At 30.5% G+C, this 14,566-nt stretch overlaps 1 protein-coding gene across 4 annotated transcripts; it reads left to right on the top strand.

Moving 5' to 3' along the window:
- Window positions 1-3,987: 3,987 nt before the first annotated feature.
- On the top strand, window positions 3,988-12,121 carry LOC108691729 (aspartate--tRNA ligase, cytoplasmic). 4 transcript variants are annotated; one of them, XM_018199602.1, is made up of 12 exons: window positions 3,988-4,026; window positions 5,004-5,041; window positions 8,431-8,524; window positions 8,678-8,864; window positions 8,977-9,079; window positions 9,251-9,572; window positions 9,641-9,812; window positions 10,377-10,524; window positions 10,627-10,816; window positions 11,265-11,345; window positions 11,420-11,531; window positions 11,794-12,121. In XM_018199602.1, the coding sequence occupies exons 2-12, from the start codon at window positions 5,004-5,006 to the stop codon at window positions 11,955-11,957; spliced, it is 1,611 nt and encodes a 536-aa protein (XP_018055091.1). In that variant the 5' UTR covers window positions 3,988-4,026; the 3' UTR covers window positions 11,958-12,121. The 4 variants fall into 4 exon arrangements, with proteins under 4 accessions (XP_018055091.1, XP_018055090.1, XP_018055089.1 ...); XM_018199601.1 differs by lacking the exon at window positions 3,988-4,026 and adding an exon at window positions 4,207-4,281; XM_018199600.1 differs by lacking the exon at window positions 3,988-4,026 and adding an exon at window positions 4,813-4,903 and having other exon boundaries at window positions 8,431-8,512.
- Window positions 12,122-14,566: the final 2,445 nt, after the last annotated feature.

Genomic DNA, 14,566 nt, shown 5'->3' with positions numbered 1-14,566 from the left:
TCTCGTAAGGTGAATTTCAACCAGTTAAACTCCTTATGGATAAGTTTATTGCTATTATATTTCTATTTCTATTAGAGTACGTAGATCTAAAGTAGCATTCTGATTGGCTCATTGGCTTAAGTTCATGTCTTAAAGTTACTGTTACAAAAAAAATATTAAATTTTGTGTGCGGCAGCTCTAATTGTTATTATATACTTCACTTCAAAATAGATTAAGTTATCGCTCAAAATTCGATGCTGTAAAGTCTTAAGATCATTCTACATTGATCGTATCGTAACGTTGGAAGCGTCATAAGCATCATACAACTTTAAAATTAAAGCATCGGATTAGTTGATGTGACAAGTTTGTGACTTGCGACATCGACGAATGTAGCATGATTTTTTAAACATTTTGAACATAATGAGAAAGAATAGCGATAGCGATAGAAATAACACGATTTCAATCTGTCAGAAATCAGATACACTGATACAATATACAATATAATAGATACAATATAAACTTTCTGATAGATTGACATCGTATTATTCCTATCGCTTTTGCTATTTTTTTGCATTATGTTTAAGATTTAAACTTTTCATGAATTTCAACTGTCGCTGACAACAATTGTAGTCACGATCCTTTTGACGCTAAAGTTACGTTTCAAAACGTCCGGAAGATTTTACTCGAAACATATAATACATAATGTATTAGGTGTACAACTTTGCTTCCGCCGTTTTCCTATAGATGGCTTTAGCGGTAAGTGGTGGTCGAAATAAATAGATCATAGACGTCATACAATAAACTTGGGCATCTGTCAACATAACCTAACCCCATAGAAACATTAGTCGATTTGTGTCTGCATCATAAAGTTATTCTCGATTCAAAATGTCAGTTTACGAGCCAAATTCTCGTCATTTGCGGGAGGTTTTAATTTTTTGTTTCAATATGAAGAAATCTGCAGCTGAGGCTCATTGAATACTTATGGTGAGGCCGCTATTAGTGAAAGAACGTGTCGTGAGTGGTTTCAACACTTCAAGAACGGTGATTTTGACGTTGAAGACCGGCATAGCGGTGGAAGAGAGAAGGTTTTCGAAGATGCAGAATTGGAGGCATTACTTGAGCAAGATTCGTGTCAAAATCAAGAAGAATTGGCATGATCATTGGGAGTGACTCAACAAGCCATTTCAAAACGCCTCAAAGCCATGGGAATTCAGAAGCAAGGAAATTGGGTGCTGTACGAATTGAAGCGAGAGATGTTGAACGGCATTTGTTTGCTTGTGAACAGCTGCTTGAAAGGCAAAGACGGAAGGGATTTCTGCATCGCATTGTGACTGGGGAAGAAAAATGGGTTCATTACGATAATCCCAAGCGCAGAAAATCATGGGGAGCTCCCGGCCATGCTTTCACGTCGACGGCCAAACCGAATATTCACGGCTCCAAGGTTATGCTCTGTATTTGGTGGGACATGCTCGGCATAGTGTATTATGAACTGTTAAAACCGACTGAAACAATCACAGGCGATCGGTATCGAACGCAATTGATGAGTTTGAGCCGAGCATTGAAAGATAAACGGCCGCAATACAACGAGAGACACGATAAAGTGATTTTGCAGCATGAGCAATGCTCGACTCCATGTTGCGAAAGTGGTCAAGACATACTTGGAAACATTGAAATGAGAAGTCCTACCTCACCCGCCGTATTCTCCAGACGTTGCTCCCTCTGACTATCACTTGTTTCGATCAATGGCACACGGCCTGGCTGACCAGCACTTCTGGTCTTATGAAGAAGTAAAAAATTGGATCGATTCGTGGATAGCCTCAAAAGATGACCAGTTTTTTCGACGCGGGATTCGTACGCTACCCGAAAGATGGGAGAAAGTAGTGACCAGCGACGGACAATACTTTGAATCATGAATGTATAACCAGTTTTTTAATAAAGCCTCGAATTCCGGAAAAAAACGGCGGAAGCAAAGTTGTATACCTAATATACTATAGCATATAGAGTAAAATCTTCCTCGAAGAGTGTGGAACGTAAAAAACGAGCGTTTTCAGCGTTACATGAAAAGGAATGGAATCACAATCAATTAGGGTGCATTCGTTTATGCAGTTACTACCGCAGATGTTTCGTTTATTCTACTTGCGAAGGCGACTGCAGCGCAGTTTGTCATTTGTTTACGCTGGGATATATATCTGCGCAATTATCTCGAAGATCCTGCTCAGGATGCTCTGCTCGCAGTATTGTGCCAATGAACGACAAACTGTGTTACAGTTGGTTTGCAGGTTAAGCCGATTTTACATTAGTTGCAAGCCGATCGCAAGTTTGTTGCGACAGCCAATCTGAAACTTGCATTTTGAAATCAACGCTTCCTATTGGCTGTCGCAACAAATTTGCGATAGGCTTGCAACTAATGTAGAACCTTTAGATATCTTGCTATTCATAATACCGCCAGCTATAATAGCCGATTGTATTGCTAAAAAATTTTATTATAATATTAGAAAAATAAAAAAGGTGAAGAACAACTTGTTGAAATCGATCCTATTAAAGTGAAAATAATGTAACGTAAGATATACAATGGAAAAGGTGTGCTAATTTGCAACCAGATTAATCTAAAAATTATATCTTTTGGATGTAGATTAAAAATATACATATATAAGAATTATGAACTTTTTATAAATAAATTTTATAATATTTTGGGGTTTTATTTAATATTTTCGGATTTTTTTATTTAGACCTTATTTTACAACTCAATTAACTAAAGTTCAATTTATTTCTCATAGCATATTTCTCTAGCATTAGAAAGAGATGAGGAATAATAATTGAACCTCGATTAAGAGTTAAGCGGGGAGCACAGATGCACTCTTGCATAACACATGAGGCATAAGAAAATGAACCAATCAAAGTCCTTTATTTCCTTTCTTTTCATGAAATAAAGGACTCTGATTGATTGATTTTCTTATGCTTCATGTTTTATGTAAAAGTTTATGCTCCCGCTTTAACCATGAGTTGTCTTAAAACTTAAAGTCCTATATATATATATGAAAGAAGCGACATTCATCCCCTTTTAGCACGTTTGTCAGCACCGCCATATTTAGCCCGCTCCAGTTGATCAGCTAATCAGTTCCCATGAAACTATTTACTCCATTGTTAGAATTATGAACTCCGTCAGGATGAGGTTAAGTAAGTATTAATGTTTTTGTGTTTTCTTGTTGAATAATATAGCGATTAAATAATGCAATTAAAAATGTTACACAAAAAGGTAAACGGCATATTGTATACAATTAGTTTTATAATTTTATTGAATGCATTATTGCAATAATGTTATGTATTTTTGTAACATGATTATGTTTCTAGTTTGCCAGGAAGTATTTCGCAAATATACGCAAAGATACCTATACATACCTATTTTAGGTACATGTATCAGTTCAGTTGTAGAAAGGAAACATATGACAGCTTTCCACTACGGGCACAATATGGCTGCTTTAATTAGGTGGTAGGTAACTCCAATCAGAAATCGCGTCGCTTCTCTCATATATAGGACTCTAATGAAATATTTTTGAACACATATATAATTTTTGCATACGAAAATGACAGTTTCTCGATTGTGATTGATCGATTATATACGGAATTGCTATCTTTGTATGCGATATTTGTTCAAAAAGGGCTTAATTTTCGATCAGTTCAGCTTTTCCAGATTATCTATTGGAAGATACAATCCAATACGGTATATGAGCAGCTTCATGCAAATATCCACTCGATAAATTTAGATGATCAGCAGATAAAAAAGCAGAGGATGCGCTATCCACTGCATAACGAATGTATTTATTTATTTTCCTTGTATTCGATTGTATTTAAATTCATAAAGATTAAATTAATTAATTCGATTAAATTAATAAAGATTTCAACGATTTCAGCCATTTTATTTCCATCAGAAGCACTGCAAAAAAGTGAATATTATTGTGTACTACATTTTTTCAGAGGGCGGTAGTGCAGCATTTGCGGTTACTAGTTTTAGGTTGTCATGTCTTCTCTCTGCTTATACTACGTCTAGTACGGTCTAGTATCATTAATTTAGATTATTCACGATTTTGTCTCGCACATTGTTATTTTTATAATATAATTTTATAATCATTATTTTATATTACATTGATAAACATCATTAATGGTAATCAACAATGTTTTAACATCTTGTATATATCATATTTTTTCATACATTTACATTATTTCAATGTGTTTTTGTCACTATTTTTATTATTAACATATATTAAGAAAATAAATATTAAAGGATTATAGGCAGATCAAAAGGTAGGATGTTACTACAGGATTATCTATCAATATTTAAATTACATAAATGTTTCGATTCTGTTATCTATCAAAGTTATCATCAAAGTAAAACAAAATTATCTTATTGAATCTAGTTTTTGAATGGTAAATTATTCGAAATAATTGTTACGTTTACATTCTTTACGTATATCTTTTGAAAAGTTTATAACATACAAGTTTCTTCAACATAATTGGGTCAAATATATTAAAAATATATTTTAAAGATATATATTTAGATAGATATTTAGTAATATATATATTTTTTAAAAATAATTTATACAGGAGAGATAGACTATTGACTCTATCTATACGCACTTTTTTTTGTCTACCCTTGATGTACACACTCGAATCCATATTTGTTACTGTAATTTTTAAAATGTAAAAATGGACATATTTCAATTAATTTTTTTTTCAATCGATAAAAAATTGATTAAAAAACAAGTCTATAATATGTAAAAGTCGACAGAATTAAGGAACTTCAAGATATATAGATATAACTTCAAGATAGATTCAAAGAAAAAGAAAAGTTTAGAAACATGAAAAAGGATGTTTTGATTTAGCAAATTGTACTAGGATTTCTGGGACCCCAATGTGTATAGCTAGGGTTAAGTACTAAATATATGCTAGCATATATGTCTTGTATAAGCATTTGCAAGTATTACAATACCAATAGGATGATGTAATCCATGTGTCATCCTTTACAGATGGGTGTAGATAAACCATTGGAGTGTCCTCCGATAGGGTATGCATTCAATCTTATTTTTATTAGGGGATAATATTGTTACCATCCATCAGGATTTAGCGGGACACATCCTAATCTTGGATTTTTTAAGTGATCTGAGTTTTTTTATAAGTGAAATGTCCTGATTTGTCTTATAAAAAATTAGTAGCTCCGAAAAGTAATGTTTTAAAATGTGTATTGCTTATATTTCTCTATTTTTACAAAAAAAAGAAACACAGTTTCATATTTTGATTTCTCATATCGATTTTATATGGTGTAATCCTAATTATATTATTACTCGCTAATGCCCATTTCTATCAATGTAGATTAACTCAGTCAAAGCTGAAGAGATTTTGAGCAGTCTGCTACCAATTTCTGATTGCAGAAAGGCAACAAATTGTACACAGTTTGTACTATCAGACAATGTCAAACAGCAATGACAGCAACACAAGCTGCTGTCAAAAATATGATAGCCTGATGACATGTTATGCCAGCAAATTGGTAACAGAACAGAGTCTGCTGACATAACCTGACGGCAGATTAACAGTAGAAACCGAGCAAGATCATTTTCATAGACGGTCTTGCCATGAGATGGACTTGCTTCTTCAGAAAAATAGGAGTTCTATAAGAATTGGTATATTCTTTTCTCTGGATGTAAATCCAATATGTAAATCAAATAGACAAATCTTCTAAAGAGATTCCCAAGCTCTTCGGAGTGTGCTTTCTGAATCTTTGAATAATTTTTTGACTATTTTATAACTTTTATGTATATTTTGAAATGTCAAGCTGATCAATAATATTTTAGCAATAAAACTGTATTGATTCCAGTATATATAAATATATAATTATATATAATTATATATATTTATATATATGTATGCAAAATTACTTATAAGAAACCAGGTCGATTTGAAAATGACAGATCTTGCTCTGTTTCTGCTGCTAATCTGTTGTCAAATTATGTCAACAGACTCTGCAGGGTTCCTGTTTGCAATCTGCTATCAGATTCTGTCAGTAGAACAGGAGCAGAATGCGACATCAGTTGTGGTCAGTTTGCTAACATTTGATCAAATCTGCTATCAACATCCTGCTAACATTTTGGGAACTTATAAATCTTGAATGTTTTATCTTTTTTTAATTTTTATTACAGGCTTGCCGCTGAATCTATTCACTATTCTTACTTTCTTACTACTTTGAAGAAGACTCATTTTTGTTTACTTTTTCAGTAAAAACTTATATTCTCACTTTTTTCCGATAAAATTGTATTATTTCTGTGTTTGCTATAATTTTTGTCTAATAAGTTATACATTTTTAAAACTTTTGCTGCGTGTTTTCATTCCTTTTTTGTGAGTATAGATTTGAATAATTTGAATCTTCTGTGATATATGGTGGCGGGATTCTTTTACTTTATTGTATTATTTATTATTTAAGGACAGTTTTCATTTAAGCATTTCATTATAATTTACAGTTATTCCAATCCATATAAATTAAATCAATTTATTGCGCTAGTCATGAAAAGTATTGTCATGTTGCCATATATACTTGTGCCATGTAAGGTTATAATATGAAAAACTTATTAGAGAATGTGATATTACTTGTATAAATGCGTAAAACTTATTGCAATATTATACTAAATAATATTGGGTTGGAGAAAAAGTTTTGTAGAATTTTGTTAGCTGAAGTTATAAATAAAAATATATTTGTTGCGAAATTTTCGATTATCTAACATAAAAGTTTAAAAGTTTTTTTAAAAGTTCGTTTTTTAAAAATGTTCCTATGATATGACTTTTTGTTACACACGGATTAAATAAAAGAGCATTCTGATTATTCATAACTCCGTTAAAAATCGTATCGTAATTAATAAAACAGATTCTTAAAAAAACTGCTTTATTAAACATATATATATATATATATATATATATATATGCTAATTTTTTAAATGTAAAATATATAGAAATTTGAATTATAAAAATGTGATATTACTATTGTTATTTTTTTTATTATTGACCAGTGCAATGATTATAAGAATAGTAATATCATATTTTTAGTTCAAATTTATATATTCTATTTTTTTAAATTAGCAATTATATCACTCAATAGAATAATGTTTTAGCTTTAAGAATCTGTTTTTTTAATTGCACGATGATTTTTAATGGAATTATGAGCAATCAAAGTTAGAATGCTCCTTTTTGTTTAACTTGTGAATAACTCAAGAACAAAAAATCATAGAAATATTTTTAAAAAACGATTTTATAAGGAAAACTCCAAACTTTCACTTTCACGATATAGATAGTTAAAAATTTTCACAAATTTTTTTGGCAGACTCACAAAGTGAGAAGAAAAATTTTCCTCTTTTTTAGTTTATAGCTTTCTATATATGTAAAAATATATATGTAAAAGTATATATGTAAAAATTACAAAACTTAAATTAAAAAAATATAGTCACCATTTAAAGATAGAGATTTCAAACTTTAAAATCATTTTTTAAATTTAAATTTTGTTTTTAATGACGATATTCTATATATAATTTTGAGTTAATAAAATACCGTAGAATTTTTCATATAATTCTAATATAAAGGAAAATTATATTATAAAGATTTAAATATGATAATTCTAATTTTATTGGTTATGAAAGATTTAAATATAGAATTTTAATAAACTAGATATTAAATAATGATATATTTAATTTAAAAATAATAACTTTGTTTCCAGATACTTGTTTCATTCCTACGTTGTTTCATTTTCTGAATTTAGATTTGTTAGTAGAACTTTGTCGTCTTCTCTGCTGAACATATTGAAACGTGTTAATGATACCGTTTTTTAAATTCAGAAGTGCCTTTAAATTTAATGGAATATTAAATAATGAAAATATCGTCATAGGATAATATATTAAAAATAAAATTAATCCTTAGATATCATTATACAATTTTAATTAAATCTAAAACAAAACTGCCTTATTGCTCAACGTTTAAAAAAATTGCACTTTTCTCTCATTATTTCAAATATAAAACTCTCTCACACAATACACTGCTCTCATTTTTTTGGAAGTACTGAACCGGTGGCAAGCCTGTTATTATTATAAAAAGATGAAGAGTTATTTGAACTGAAATTGAAGGTCAAACATTGGTAGAAACGAGTATGTGATTTATTTGCATAATTTCGAAAATATTTTTTATTAAGTATTTACAAATTGAAACAGATTTCAACTAAATGTTATGTATATCTTTTAAACTTCAAAATGTTTTTGCATTTCATGTCAACTGATATTTGTTAATATAATTAATAATAATTGATAATGTTACTACATTTCAAAAAATACTCAATTTTATATTTTGATTCATACAATCGATCACTTAGCACTGATGATCAATATTTCTAATAAAAGATTTGTTTTTTTTTTTTTTATAAAGAGAAGAGATGTCTAAAAAAACGTTTAAAAAGCAGCAGAAGGAGCTAAAAGCGGCAAAAAAGGCAGAAGGAAAAGCTCAATCTGTAAGTTATTCTGTAAGTGTTTATTAAGAAAAATTAAGTTTATCCGTTTTTGCCAATTAAACAAATGTTTCCAAATTTTATGTAAAATCGAATTAAAGTGTTTTTAATACATAATAAATTTATGCTAAAATAAATCAATAAAATAAATATTGTATGTGATATCAGCATTCTCAGCAAGAATTTACAAATGAATCTGAGGATGTATCTTTGGGAAAGTATGGACAAATGAATATGATTCAGAGTAAGGAGAAATTCGAGGATAGAAAATTTACAGCGATCAAGAATCTGGATAAAAATCTAGAGAATCAGATGGTTTGGCTCAGAGGTCGCTTACATACTAGTCGTGCAAAGGGTGAGTAATGTTATTTCATTATAATTATATACAAATAAAACTTTAATCTTGTTAATTCTACTCTTTCTCTTTCTCTCTCTCTCTCTTTCTCTCTCTCTCTCTCATCTTATAGGCAAGCAATGCTTTGTCGTATTAAGACAACAATCGTATACTGTACAAGGATTAGCTGCTGTGAATGAAGAAATCAGCAAACAAATGATAAAATTTATATCCAAGTAAAATCTTAAACAAATAAAATCTAAACTTATATCATAAAATCAATCCAAGTAGCATAGCAGCGTTAAAAAGCGATTATATGCGTTTTTTTAGCGCTTTGTTAATGCTTTATAAGCGCTACTTGAGAATCAGAATTAAAGTGCTATATACTAACATTCTGTTTCATTTAGCATCACAAAAGAATCCATAATCGATGTCATGGCCATAGTGATGCCTGTGCCCTCGAAAATCGAATCGTGTTCGCAAAAAGATGTTGAAGTTCATTTGAAGGAAATTTTTGTGGTAAGTGCTGCAAAGTCACAACTTCCTTTACAAATAGAAGACGCTGCAAGACCTATTGGCGAGGTGGACGAGACGACATTGAACGTGCGAGTGAATCAGGATACCAGATTGGATAATAGAGTTCTAGATCTACGTACTCCAGCTAATCAAGCGATTTTCAAGGTAGAAGCTGGTATTTGTAAACTCTTCAGGGATATTTTGACAAGGAAGGTAAGCATTGATGATATAAGTGAAATTTTTGGTGAAATGTTTTCTTTTATTTTATTTATTCTTTTTAGGGTTTTGTAGAAATTCACACTCCTAAAATCATTTCGGCAGCCAGTGAGGGTGGAGCGAATGTATTTACAGTGTCTTATTTTAAAGGCAATGCTTACTTAGCTCAATCGCCACAATTGTATAAACAAATGGCAATTGCCGCAGATTTTGATAAAGTTTTCACTGTTGGAGCAGGTATATTGCATCCAATAGAAATATTCTTTTTGAACGTTATCTAGAAATTTTTCGAGTTATTGGCAGGATTAATACCTTGACTCCAAATACATAAAGGCAAACTAATTGTTATAAAAGCATGAATATTATGAGGAGGAGAAAAGTTGGTTGGAAAATCCAGTGAATAGAAAAAATGTGAAATTTTGCCTAGGAAAGAGATTTTGTTTCTCCTCTATACTCTTAACAGTACGAAACACTCCCTCTATTCTTTTTTAGTTCAATTTTATTTCAATAGTATATAGTATGCACAGAATGTTATTTTGAAAGTTGAGAGTAAAGAGAAAGAGAGTTCTTTCTTAGCCCCTCCCTCTTCCTCAGAAATGAAGCCTTATAAAAGATTTAAAAAAAATTCTTCAAATATAATAATATTTCAAATATAATAATCTATTCAGAATGTTTATGATTTAGCGTGCATTTAGTATATAGTTTATGTTACATAACTATAAAATTTCGAAATGAAATCACGTTTTGAATACTATGCGGACTAATATTTTTAACAATACTTGCTAAGAATATTGCAATTAGTTTTCAGAGCGGAAGATTCCAATACGCATAGACATTTGACAGAATTTGTAGGTCTTGATCTGGAGATGGCCTTTAAGTATCACTATCACGAAGTGGTAGACACTATTGGACAGATGTTTACCGAACTATTTAAAGAATTACGCGATAAGTTAGTTGTATAATATATTTATTTTTATTATTCGTTTGTTCTCGATATATACTTATAAGCTCTTGCAATTTATGATATTAATTTATTTCTGGGATTTAACAGTTATGCAGATGATATAATGACAGTTAGTCAACAGTATCCAGTAGAGCCTTTCAAGTTTCTCGAGCCAGCCTTGAGATTAGAATATCCACAGGCGATTGAATTATTGGCAGAAGCGGGTGTGACTCTTGGGGAAGAGGATGATTTGTCGACGCCGGATGAAAAGCTCCTGGGAAAACTCGTTAAGACCAAAGTAAGATACTAAACAATTTTAAGACCAAAATTCAAATCAATAAAGATAAGTATTATAGAGACAAAGATACAAAATAAGTATAAAGACATCCTTAGATCCTTATACAAAACAAGTATAAGGATTTTTAAATCTTATCAATAAATTTTTAAATTGCACCAACTTTAAGCGAGGCTTAAAAATCTTTCCTCTTCTCTCTCTTTGAGAGTGAGAGAGGAATGAGGGAGAGGGGGAGGGGTATGGAGGAAGGGAGGGGAGAGAAAGAGAGTTTTAATTTTCGTTTATATAGAATCAAAGTAACATTGGTGCAATTGGTCCTAAAAAATGAAATCAAAATTTATTTTTAATTCCTCAATATAGTTATTGATTTAAATTTATTTTGCAGTTGTACGTATGTTAAGCTTCTTTTCATATAAAAAAATTTGTAAATGTTACAAATGTTTTTTTTCAGTATGATACAGACTTTTACATTTTGGATAAATATCCTCTTGCTGTAAGACCATTCTATACGATGCCGGATCCAAATAATCCTGTAAAGTATTCTTATACTACGTAACTGCATATAATATTTTCTTTTTTTTAATAACTGTCGATCTTGCATTGTAGAAAGTATCCAATTCGTACGACATGTTTATGCGAGGTGAGGAAATTATATCTGGCGCACAACGTATTCATGATCCAGATTTTCTTACCGAACGCGCTAAGCATCACGGAATTGGTGAGTGAGATGTTTGCACGTGAAGATTTTTGCAAATATTTAAAATTTGGGATATCTGATTTAAATCAAACGAAAATCGAAATCATTTATAAATTGTTTTTTCCACATTTAATAATTATTTGCGATATTTCATTTTTCTACTATCCGCCTCCGTGATTAAGAAAATTTAGCTATTATTATTTATGGCGATAACAATAATTTCACGGATATTTCTTTTATGTCTTAATTATAAATTATATAATAGCAAAATCATTTATTTCAGATATTGAGAAAATCAAGTCGTATATTGATGCCTTCAGATACGGTTGTCCGCCACATGCTGGTGGCGGCATCGGCATGGAGCGCGTAGTGATGCTGTACCTCGGTTTGGATAATATTCGCAAAGTATCTATGTTTCCGCGCGATCCGAAACGACTCACTCCTTGAGAAGCTTAATTTCGAATGTCGTTTTATATTGGGAGGACTTGTAAAGTCTTTTACTTTGAATATGTATGTTATAAGATGATATTTTTCTTCCTTTCTGCTGTAAGAAATTTAGAGGAAATAGACGCAATTGAGAATAACAGAGAAACTATTAGCAGGGTTGTTAACAGAAAAGAAAAAAAATTTCCCTGAATTTCCTGGTTTTTCCAGTCATTTTTTAAAAAAATTCCCTGACTAAAATCTGAAAGATTTCTTTGAATAAAACAATTTTTTGAATAAAAACGAAAAAATATATTAAAATATTTGATTTTATGAACAATACAATAAAAAAATATTTATATTAAAAAAATGATTTATCTTGAAAAAGTTGCAAATATAAATAGTAATACGATCCGACTTGCAATGAGTGTGTTGAAACGTTAAGTGGAACATATAATTACTGCAGATACGTGATGAGTTAAAAAACAAATGAATTACGGGAAACGGTGAATATACATGTATCTTTTGCACATTGCTTATTGAAATTTTTGTCCGTATTCATAGTTAGATCTTATTCAAGGCTTTCTTAAATTTATCTTTAGATGCTTAGTAGCCAATAAAATAATTCGTACAGCATAAAGATAATCTAAAGATAAAGTTGGTCACTGCAGTCATAATATTGAATCATGATGTCAGAAGCGAGAAATGAGATTAATTTTTATTACGTACTATTTATAAATAAAGACAATTTAGATATAACAAAATGATGAGATTGCTTCAAAACATTTGTAAAAATGGACAAAAACTATGCTTATCCTTAGGATATTCAGTGGAGGTATGAATGTCCTTAAAACGTCCAGGATGTTCTGGGACATTCAGGATGTTTCTGAGGACGTCTTATGCTGTTAGGATTATATAAATAAAAATCATTTTGTTTAAATAAATTGATAAAAAAATATTAATATTATAAAATATTATAAAAAATGTATATATCGCGGAAGAATATAGATTTTTACAATTAAAATGAGATAACAAATGATGACAAATGAGATAAGAGTACTCGATAAGAATACTCGTAAGAGTAGTCGATAAGAGTATTCGTAAGAATACTTGATGTATAGATATGAATATGCGCACGTATTTTTCAATTTATGTCATTTATTCATTCAGATTCGTTATCATCATTATCACAAAATTTTATCCCTTTTTATTGCACTTTTTTCAGCACTTTCTACATCTTTCCTGTATCTTTCTACATTTATTTTTCTATATCTTTTTTTACATCTTTTCTGCATATTTTTGCAACTCAACAAGCCGTTTCTGTACGATTGAGAGCCATGGAAATGATTCAAAAACAAAGAAATTGGGTGCCTTATAAACTGAAACCGAGAGACGTTGAAAGGCGATTTTTCACTTGCGAACAGTTGATTCAAAGACAACAGAGAAAAGGTTTTTTGCATCGGATTGTGACTGGAGAAGTGGATATTCTACAACCCCAAGAAAAAATATTACGCTAAGCTCGATCAATCGTTGCCATCGACCTCAACATCAACACCACGGCCGAACATTGGTTCAAAGATCATGCTCTGTATTTATTGATGGGACCAAAAAGGTCTTGTTTACTATGAGCTGCTGAAACCTGGCGATTCCATTACGAGCGATCGGTATCGGCTACAATTAATTCGTTTGAATCGAATTCGTGCATTGTGAGAAAAACGGCCGGAGTAAAGACATGATAAAGTTATTCTTCTTTATGATAAGGCTCGGCCTCATGTCGCTAAAGTCGTAAAAAAATATTTGGAAACGCTCAAATGGGATGTTTTACCGCACCCGCCGTTCTCCGGATTTGCTTCTTCTGATTACTGATTGTTCCGAAAGCTGCAGCAAGTCACCGGTTCATTTCTTTCGCAGAAATCGAAAATTGGCTCCAAAATTGGATCGCCTCCAAAGACGAGTCATTTTTTCGAGATGGAATTCGAAAATTGCCTGAGAAATGGGAAAAAATAGTAGGCAGCGGACAATACTTTAATTGATCTGTTCATTCATTTTGTTTTGAAATAAATGCATTTTTGAACGGACCGAACTAATTTGTACTCCCAATAAATATTTGAAAATAATAATAATAATGAAAATATAATAAAATAATAAAATAATGAAAATAATAATAATAATGAAAATAATAAAAAATAACATCATAAGGATAACAACATAAAGGATGTGAAATTAAAATGCAATATTTTTACGCAAATATATGAAAAAGATGTTCAAAAACATAATGAAAAAACAAAAAGTAATGCCATAAAAAAAGAAGTGAAATCAAAATATATATATTTTAAATATATTTATTAGATATTAAAATAAATTCCACAGAATATAATTCTTTAGGTATTTTGAAGATATCCTATAATGTAGACATCCTTTAGACATCCTTCAGAACTGTGTTGTATGAGATAATCTCTTATAATAGACTTAATATAAAATAAAACGAAAAACGTTTATAAAATATATAAGGTATATCACATTAAAATAAGAGTAAAATAAGAATAAAATAAGAAATGCAACAGATAACGTAATGAGAGGCGCAGAAATTAAAAATGAATTCATATTAATAACAAGTAAAAAATTGTAGGGAA

The sequence above is a fragment of the Atta colombica genome, unplaced genomic scaffold (genome assembly GCF_001594045.1).
Source record: "Atta colombica isolate Treedump-2 unplaced genomic scaffold, Acol1.0 scaffold51, whole genome shotgun sequence".
Lineage (NCBI taxonomy): Eukaryota > Metazoa > Arthropoda > Insecta > Hymenoptera > Formicidae > Atta > Atta colombica.
Note: the sequence above shows the minus strand (reverse complement) of the source record. Positions and strands in the feature narration are given on the sequence as shown.